Here is a 9291-nt window from a genome sequence, read left to right on the forward strand (position 1 = left end):
GAGGAGAGGGATGAGCCGGGATGAGCCGAGAGCGGTTTGGGAAAAGGAGGAATTGGATGAGCCAGGATTAGCTGGGAAAAGGAAAGAGAGGAACCAGGAGTGTTCAGGAAAAGAAGGACAAGGATGATCCAGGAGTTTTTTGGGAAAAGGAGGAGGTGGATGAGCCAGGATTAGCTGGGAAAAGGAGAGGGATGAGCTAGGATTATTTTGGGAAAAGGAAGAGAGGGAAGAGCCAGGATTAGTTGGGAAAAGGAGAGAGAGGAACCAGGAGTGTTCAGGAAAAGAAGGATAAGGAAAATCCAAGAGTTTTCGGAAAAGGAGGAGAGGGATGAGCCAGGACCATTTTGGGAACAGGAGGAGAGGGATGAGGCAGGAGTGTTCAGGAAAAGAGGACAAAGATGATCCAGGAGTTTTCAGGAAGAGATGGAAGCCAGGATTATTTGGGAAAAGGAGGAGAGGGATGAGCCAGGATGAGCCAGGATGAGCCCGGAGCAGTTTGGGTAAAGGAAGAGAGGGACGAGCCAGGAGTGGTTTGGGAAAAGGAGGAGATGGATGAGCCGGGAGCATTTTGGGGAAAGAAAGAGAGGGAAGAGCCAGGATTAGCTGGGAACAGGAGGAATTGGATGAGCCAGGATCATTCTGGGAAAAGGAGGAGATGGATGAGCCAGGATTAGCTGGGAAAAGGAAAGGGATGAGCCAGAAGTGTTCAGGAAAAGAAGGAAAAGAATGATCCAGGAGTTTTTTGGGAAAAGAAGATGGATAAACCAGGAGCATTTTGGGAAAAGGAGGAGAGGGATGAGCCAGGAGGTTCAGGAAAAGAAGGACAAAGATGATCCAGGAGTTTTCAGGAAAAGGAAGAGATGGAAGCCAGGATTATTTGGGAAAAAAAAGACAGGGATGAGCCGGGATGAGCCCGGAGTGGTCTGGAAAAAAGAAGAGAGGGATGAGCCAGGAGTGGTTTGGGAAAAGGAAGAGAGGGAAGAGCCAGGATTAGTCGGGAAAAGGAAAGAGAGGAACCAGGAGTGTCCAGGAAAAGAAGGACAAGTATAATCCAGGAGTTTTCAGGAAAAGGAAGAGATGGAAGCCAGGATTATTTGGGAAAAGGAGGAGAGGGGTGAGCCGGGAGCAGTTTGGGAAAAGGAGAGGGAAGAGCCAGGATTAGCTGGGAAAAAGGGGGAATTGGAATTAACCAGGATCATTTTGGGAAAAGGAGAGGGATGAACCAGGAGTGTTCAGGAAAAGAAGGACAAGGATGATCCAGGACTTTTCAGGAAAAGGAGGAGATGGATAAACCAGGATTATCTGGGAACAGGAGGAGCGGGATGAGGCAGGAGCATTCCAGGAGCTGCAGTGGAGGGGATGAGGATGGAGAGCGGCCGCTTTTCCCAGGAAAAGGCTCAGGGCTGTTTTATCGGGATGTCCCTAAGGATGAGCCCAGTGCCAGCTCTTATGGATACACACATGGAAAAGAGAAATGCACCCTTTGGATGAGGATCCAGGGAATGCAGAGCTGGTCTGGGAGAGCCGGGAATGTGCAGCCGGATCAGGGAAGGATCCCGGGAATCCTGGGAGCCGCTTCCCGAGGCTCCAGGGGCTCCGGGAGAGCTGGGATTTGGGAAAGGGCCGCAGGGCCAGGAGCCAGGGAATGGCTTCCCACTGGGAAAGGGGAGCTGGGAGCTTGGGAAGGAATTCCCAGAGAATCCCTGGATCCCTGGGAATGTCCAAGGCCAGGCTGGATCACCCTGGGGTAGCGGGAGGTGTCAGGGTAGGAATGGGATGATCCTAAAATTCCCTCCCCACCCAAACCATTCCATGATCCCATAAAATACAATCCCTTCCCTATTTTCTTCTTGCTTCCCAAGGCAAATCCCTCTGTCCGCCCAACCCCCTGCATTCCCGGTTTTCCAAGCCCCAGGACCTCCGGAATTCCCGCATCCCCCCTTCCACAGACTCTCCTTTCCCATTCCCGGGTTGGGAATGCTCCAGAGGAGCGGATCCGGGATCCGGGATGGCTCCCAGGAGCGGCAGAGCGGAATCGAGCACCAGGGGAAGAGAATTTGCTCATCCAGCAAATTCCCGGGAAGGAGCCGGTGCCTCCTCAGCACTTCCCGACTCTCATTCCCGAGCTATTTATTCCCGGCTTCCATTTGCCTGCAGAGCCAAGGAAGCCAAGGAAGGAAAAATCGCGGGGATGGAGAAGGGAATGGGAATCGGCGCCACCGGATCCGGCATCGCTCCGGATCCCGCAGCGGGATTTATCCCAGGCTCTCCCCGTGGGGGTGGGATTTTGTCCTTCCCCCGCTTTTTCCCCCTTTGGTTGGTTTTCCAAAGGTTTGGATGCTCCAGGGATCGGATCCGGTGCTAAAATCCCCCGGAAATCCCAAGGTTATGGAATCAAGGAGCTGCTCAGGTTGGAAAAATCCTCGGAGATGGCCAAATCCAAGAATTCCCAGCACCCCTTGACCCGTGTCCCTGCATCCATGTGGATTCCCTCCAGGAATGGAGGTTCCACCTCCGGACAGCCCTTTCCCGGCAGGAATTCTGCAGGAATGCCCCCCTGGCCCCAGGAATTTTCCCATTCACACTTTTCGGGACTCTGCACCATCAGCCCTCGGCTCCTTTTCCCAGGGAGAGGAGGGAAAAAACGGGAATTTTTCCAGCCAGGCTCCCTCGTCCCTGTCTGAGCTCCACCCTGGATGTGCCCCGGTGGCTCCGGATCTACCGAATCCAAGGAAATCCGCTCCAAATCCAAGGAAAGGCAGCAATTGTGGGGAGCGACGCGAATCCAGGGATTCCCTTAAACCCTGGGATGGCGTTTGCCACAGGAAAAGAGGGAAAACAAGTCTGGAAAAGAGCCACGGGTCGATCCGAGGGGTTTTCCAAGTGCTGGGGAAAAAACTGGGAAGGCCCAGGCACAAATTCCAGAGAAGCTGTGGAAGTGCCAGGGAAGGGAACGGGATGAGCTGCGAGGTCTCTTCCCACCCAAAATTCCATGAATTCCCTGGAATCGATGGGAGCAGCTCCTCCCTCGGGGCCTGTCCGAATTATCCCAGGAAACTTCAGCTGCTGGGAATTCGGCTCCTCCATTCCCGGGGATTCCCTCCCCTCCAGGCTGGGGGAGATCTCCGGGATGAAATCCTTGGGGATGCAGCGCGGAGCACGAACATTCCCGGTTAATCGGGGAGCTGTGCCCAGCCTCTGGAATATCCAGCAGAGGATTTGCGGAATCCGTCAAGGAAGGAAGGGAAAAATAATTGGGAAAGGAGACGGAGCGAAACGGAACAAGTGGGAAACAGCGGAGCGTGAAAGGCAAATCCTGCCCAGAGGCGGATCCCGATTATCGGGAAGAGGGGCGGGAAAAGAGGGAATTAGCTTGGATTCCTCCAGCTCTGAGATCACAGAATCCAGGGATTACTGAGGTTGGAAAAGCCCCTCTGGGATCATGGAATCCAAGACGTGGGAAGCGGGAATAGGACAATTCCCGGAGCGCTGCATCCAGGAATTCCTTGGAAAACTCCAGGATGGAGATTCCCGAACTCCCCCGGGAGCCCCTTCCGAGGCCTGAGCGCCTTTTCCATGGGGAATTGTTCCCAAAATTCCACCTCGGCTTCCCCGGCCCAGCCCGGGGCCGTTCTCCCCTTGTCCTGTCCCTGTTCCCGGGATTTGGGATCTGCCACGGATAATCCAAGCGGTTTGGGCTTCAAATATTCCCAGGGATTCCCTGTGCTGGCACGGATTCCCTGGATATTCCCTCCAGAGGGAAGGATTGGATCCTCCGGGTCAGGAATGCTGCTCCAGGAGGATTCGCTTCCCTAAAAGTGCCGGAATTCCGGGCCGGATACGGCTCCTGATCCAACACAATCCCAACCATTCCTGGTGAATGGAGCGGGGGGAAAAATCCCACAGGGAGCCAGGGAAGGGAAAAATTTCCCCCAAAAATCTGGGATGCTCCAAGCCTGGAAGTGTTCAGGGAATGGTTTGGGTGGGAACTCAAATCCCATTCCATGGGCAGGGAATGTTTCCCTATCCCAGCTCGCTCCCAGATTTTTCCCTGGACACTCCCAGGGATCCAGGGGCAGCCGCAGCTCCTCTGGGAATTCCGTGCCCGAAGGAAAAGAAGGAATTTCGGGGGGGGGAGATTTAAATCCCGACTTTTTCCTCCTGAGACAACGGAAAACGGAGCCAAAATCCCGGCAGGATTTTCCCAGCTTGGATAAACAATTTTTTTTTCCCGGAATTCAGTGGGGAAAACACGGAAAACTTCGAGTTTTCCATTCATCCACGGCTTGGAAAATTCCGTAGGATTTTCCCTCCCGTGTCCAGCCAGGAATCCAGGAGAAACCTTGGAGCAAAGGACGAAGAACAAGACTTGGGAGCCGGGATTCCACCTGGAATCCCGGGAAAGCAAGCGGGGATTCCTGGGATAAAAAAGGATGGAAAACTTCTCCTACCTCGTCAAACTTGGCCTCGTCCTCGCAGTTTTTCCAGCACTCGGGTGTAGAAGGAAAGTCCTGGAGAGGAAAAAGAGGGAAAACCTGGATAAAGGGCTGGGAGACGCTGGGATTTTGGGATTCACAGGGTGGAAAAGCTCCACCGGAATTCCACGCCCTGGGAGACGCCCCCTTGATCCCTGCTCCAACCCTTCCCAATCCCGAATTTTCCTGGCGGTGGAATCTTTATCCCATGGTATGAATATTCCCCCGGGGGTATCCATGAGTGATATCCCTCATTTTCCGGCCCCGTTCCCGAGTGGAAGCCTCTCCTGGCAGCTCCTTCCCATCCATTAATTCCCCGGCTCCCTAATTAGCCCCGGACACAAACGCAATTAAGCCGGAGCGAAGTGGGAATTCCCATGGGAAAGTGACTCTGGAGCAGAGCTGGGATCTTGCTGGAGATTCCCAAAAGAATGGGCTGGGGGATGAAAATTCCCCCTTTTCCTGCCTTTTCCCCCAAGGCAGGCTGAAAACCGGAATTCCCGGGAAATCCCGGAGCCATCCCTGGTTCGTTTCCGCGTGCGGAGCAAGGAGGGGGGAGAAACGGATCCGTGACGGATCCGGGAGCCCTTTGGATCCAATCCCGGGATCCAATCCCATTCCCAAATCCCTGGTGGGAAACCGGGAGAATCCCAACGGCAAAGCTGGGAATGTGGGAGTCAAATCTGGGGAGGAATCCCCGGAATTCCAGGATGGGAGCGGATTTTGGCCACGGAATCCATCTTTTCCCTCCGCTTCCAGAGGGGGATCCGCTGCCCACCCACCCCGGCGGCTCCCATGGATCCGGAATTCCGTTTGTGCCTCAGTTTCCCCGGTTTGGAGCTCGTTGCTCCAAGGCCCATTGGCCTCGGGAATGCTTCATCCCGGATTTCGCTCCTCGGGATGCGCCTCCAGAGGAGAGGCTGGATGGGGCCGGGATTGGGAAGGGAATTCCGGCTCCAGGCTCGGGGATCCGGGAAAAGCGGAGGAATGAGGAATATCCAGCCGGGAGCTGGGAGAGGGCTCCTCATTCCATGGGAGAGGCTCCAGAGCTTTTCCAGAGGCGTTTTTTTCCCAATGGATTTTGGGACTGAGCTCCAACCGGACGCATTCCAGGCCTGGAATTCCATCCTATACCATCCCAGGCCCGGACTGAGGAAGGAATCATGGAAACACGGAATGATTTCGGCTGGAAAAACCGAGTCCAGCATTCCCTGATCCGCATCCCTGGGCGCCGCATCCGCAGGGATTTCAATCCCTCCGGGAACGGGGATCCCACTGCCCCCGGGTGGGAATTATTCCCAAGGAATTATTCCCAAGGAATTATTCCTAAGGAATTATTCCCAAGGAATTATTCCCAGGGCAGCGTCATTTTGATCCAAGAGCCAGAATTCCTTCCAGGATTTGAGGAATGGCTCGGAGAGGATGAGGAGCCGGCAGCACCCGAGCTGCCTGGAATTCCCAAATTCCCATGGAATTTCCAAAATTCCCAGAGGGCAGTGGAGCATTCCCAGGGAAACCGAGCCAGGGAGGAACAGGATGAGCTCCGGGATCCCTTTCATCCAAACCATTCCATGATCCCAAGAGCTTGGAAAAACTCCCATGTCCTGTTCCTGCCGCTGTTGGAATCCGCAGGGGGGCCGGGGAGATCCCTAAGGATCATCCCATTTATATTTGTCCTTACGGATTATTCCCGGCCCCTCATCCTGGACTGGCCTCCTGTGTCCCATGGAAAATTCCAGCCCGGATTCCAGCCCGGATTCAGCCCGGATTCCAGGCCCAGAGCTCTCCCGCATCCCCAAAATATTCCGTCTGTGTGTCCAAGAGGATCCCGGCCCATCATCCCTGGAATTCCATGGAGCCGCTGCCTCGCTTTCCCCTGGGAATTTGGGAAAGATGCTGGGAGCCTTTGGAGCCAAAGGTTTTTCCCTGCGGATCCGAGGTTGGGAATGAGCCCAAATCCCTCTCCAGGCACATCCGAGGGGATGGATCCACCCGGATCCGCTTCCCGGATCCAACCCCACCCGGAATCGCTTCCCGAGCCGCTTCCAGCCCCTTGGAGCAGCCGGGTTTTCCTGGCCAGGGCCTGGAGGAGCCTGGGAAAAGGAATTCCCACCTGGAATGTGCATCCCGGCGTGACACTCAACCCCCTTTTCCGCAGGAATTCACGAAGGAGAAAGACCAGGAAAAGCCCTCAGGACGCTGCTCCAGCTGCCCTGGATCCCTTGGAATTCCATCCCGGAATGGTTCGGGTGGGAAGGACCTTCAATCCAATCCCATTCCAATCCCGACACTTCCTGCTATCCCAGGGTGATCCAGCTTTTCCCTGGACGTTTCCAGGGATCCAGGATTCTCTGGGAATTCCAAGATCCCGGGCCGAGCTCCCCTTTCCCAGGTGGGAGCCATTCCCCGGCTCCTGTCCAGACCCAAATCCCGACATTCCCAAATTCCCCCCGGGAATTCGGGCCGGATCCGGGACCGGAAATGCTCAGGGAGCGGAAATTTGGGATCTCCCAGGGCTCCGCAGTGGATTTTCCGGGAATTCCGGCCCTTTCCCAGGGATTTTCTTGGCGCTGGAAGCGCGGCGGGGAGCTGAGGGTTAATTGTCCCTGGTTAATGATCCCAAGGTCATTAAGAGCTGGGAAAGCTGATCCAGGCTGGCCATGGAATTCCTGGAATTCCGCTGCTCCTGCCCTCATCCCGCTCCGCCTCCAGGGATTCCCGGCCTCTGGAAGAGCTGCGGTCCCATCCCGAGCTTTTTCCCAAGTTTTCCTCGGAAAACTCCGGCGGCTCCCGAACTTCCCGGGAATCCCGGGAGGATTTTCCCTCCTTCCCACGGGAATCTTTGGAGCCGCCGCGGATCCCGGTGGGAACGGGAAGCTGCGGAATCCTCGGGAGAAATCCGGGCTGATCCCGGATCCCGGGACAAGGGGAGGATTCCTTCGGGATCTCCTGGATCCCGCAAACCGGGAATTTCACCCGGGAATTCACCCCCTTTTCCCTGGATCAGCCCGGGGGGAGGGGATCCCAAAAATCCGCCGCTCTGGGCTCGTGTTTGGGGAAACTGAGGCAGGGACTGATGCAGGGACTCCCCCAAATCCCGACCCCAAATCCTGATCCCTAAAATCCTGTCCCCATTCCCGCTCCCACAAATCCTGATTCCCAAAATCCTGATCCCCAAAATCCTGATCCCCAGATCCCACTCCTCCAAATTCTCCCCCCCCAAATCCTGCTTCACAATCCTCTCCCAAAATCCTGCACCTCCAGACCCTGCCCCCAATTCCTGACCCAAATCCCGCCTTAAAATCCTGATCCCAATTCCTGTCCCCCCCAAATCCTGCCCCCCTAAATCCCGCCCCTCAATTCCTGCTCCAGATCCCTCTCCCCCAATTCCTGTCTCCAAATCCCGATCCCGCAAATCCCTCTCTAATTTCCGATCCCCAGTTCCTCTCCCCCAATTCCCCATCCCCAATCCTGATCCCAAATTCTCGGTCCTCAATTCCTCTCCCCCCCATTCCCAATCCCCTATTCCTGTCCCCAATCCCTCTTTCCCAATTCCCCGATCCTCCAAATCCCTCTCCTGCAATTCCCGATACCAAATTCCTCTCCCCAATCCCCAGTTCCCGATCCCAAATTCCCAATCCGCAATCCGAAATTCCCGATGCCCCAAATCCCTCTCCTTCAATCCCTCTCCCCAATCCCCTCTCCCCTCTCCCTCTCTCTTCTCCCCAATCCCTTCTCCCCTATCCCCTCTGCCCAATTCCCTCTCCCCAATCCCCAATCCCCTCTCCCTCTCCCCTCCTCCCCTCTCCCCTCTCCCCTCTCCTTTCTCCCCTCTCCCCAATCCCATCTCCCCTCTCCCCTCTCTCCTCTCCCCTCTCCTCAATCCCATCTCCCCAATTCCCTCTCCCCACTCCCCTCTCTCCAATCCCCAAATCCCACTCCCCAATCCCCTCTCCCCTCTCTCCTCTCCCCTCTCCTCAATCCCCTCTCCTCAATTCCCTCTCCCCTCTCCCCACTCCCCTCTCCCTCTCCCCTCTCCTCTCCCCGGTTATTCCCGGTACCCCCGGAACGCCGCCTTGGCGATGCGATCTCCTTTTCCGCGGAGGCCGGAGACGGAGCGGAGCTGCAGCACCAGAGCCATGGGGGGCCGGGATGGGGCCGGGGCCCGGGCCCGCCGCGCTTCGGGGTGGTCCCGGCCCGCTTCGGGGTGGTCCCGGCGCGGTCCCGGGGCGGTTCGGTGCTGTCCCGGTGCCGGTCCCGGTGCCGGTCCCGGTGCTCGGTGCAGAGCTCGGGGTGGTCCTGGGGCGGTCCCGGTGCCGGTCCCGGTGCTCGGTGCAGAGCTCGGGTGCTCCCGGCGCGGTCCTGGAGCGGAGCCCGGGCTGGTTCCGGGCCGGTGCCGGTGCCGTGCCGGTGCCGATGCGGTCCCGGCGCGGTCTCGGCGCGGAGCCCCGGCGCCGAGCGAGGTGCGCGGTGCGGTCCCGGTGCAGAGCCCGGTACCTGATGCGGTCCCGGTGCCGGTCCCGGTGCCCGAGGTGGTCCCGGTGCCGATCCTGATCCCGGTGCCGATGCCGGTCCCGGTGCCGATCCTGATCCCGGTGCCGATGCCGGTCCCGGTGCCGATCCTGATCCCGGTGCCGATGCCGGTCCCGGTGCGGCGCTCCGGAGCTGAGCTCGGCGCGGTCTCGGTGCCGGCGCGGAGCTCCCCCCGCTCCCAGCGCTGAATTATTCAACAGCGGGGCCGCCCCTCCCTCTCCCTCCTCCCCTCCCCTCCCTCTCCCTTCCCTCCTCCCCTTCCCTCCCCCTCCTCCTCCTCCTA

At 57.4% G+C, this 9291-nt stretch overlaps 1 protein-coding gene across 1 annotated transcript in view; it reads right to left on the minus strand.

The window, feature by feature from the left end:
* OTOF (otoferlin) overlaps nucleotides 1-8728 on the minus strand; it is an 87451-nt gene extending 78723 nt beyond the window's left edge. The window contains 3 exon segments of the mRNA XM_058836538.1: nucleotides 4452-4481; nucleotides 4483-4513; nucleotides 8540-8728. Coding sequence (XP_058692521.1) covers nucleotides 4452-4481; nucleotides 4483-4513; nucleotides 8540-8616 — 138 coding nt within the window. The 5' untranslated portion in view covers nucleotides 8617-8728.
* Between the last annotated feature and the right edge of the window lie 563 nt (nucleotides 8729-9291).

This window comes from Poecile atricapillus, chromosome 3, assembly GCF_030490865.1.
Source record: "Poecile atricapillus isolate bPoeAtr1 chromosome 3, bPoeAtr1.hap1, whole genome shotgun sequence".
Classification (NCBI taxonomy): domain Eukaryota; kingdom Metazoa; phylum Chordata; class Aves; order Passeriformes; family Paridae; genus Poecile; species Poecile atricapillus.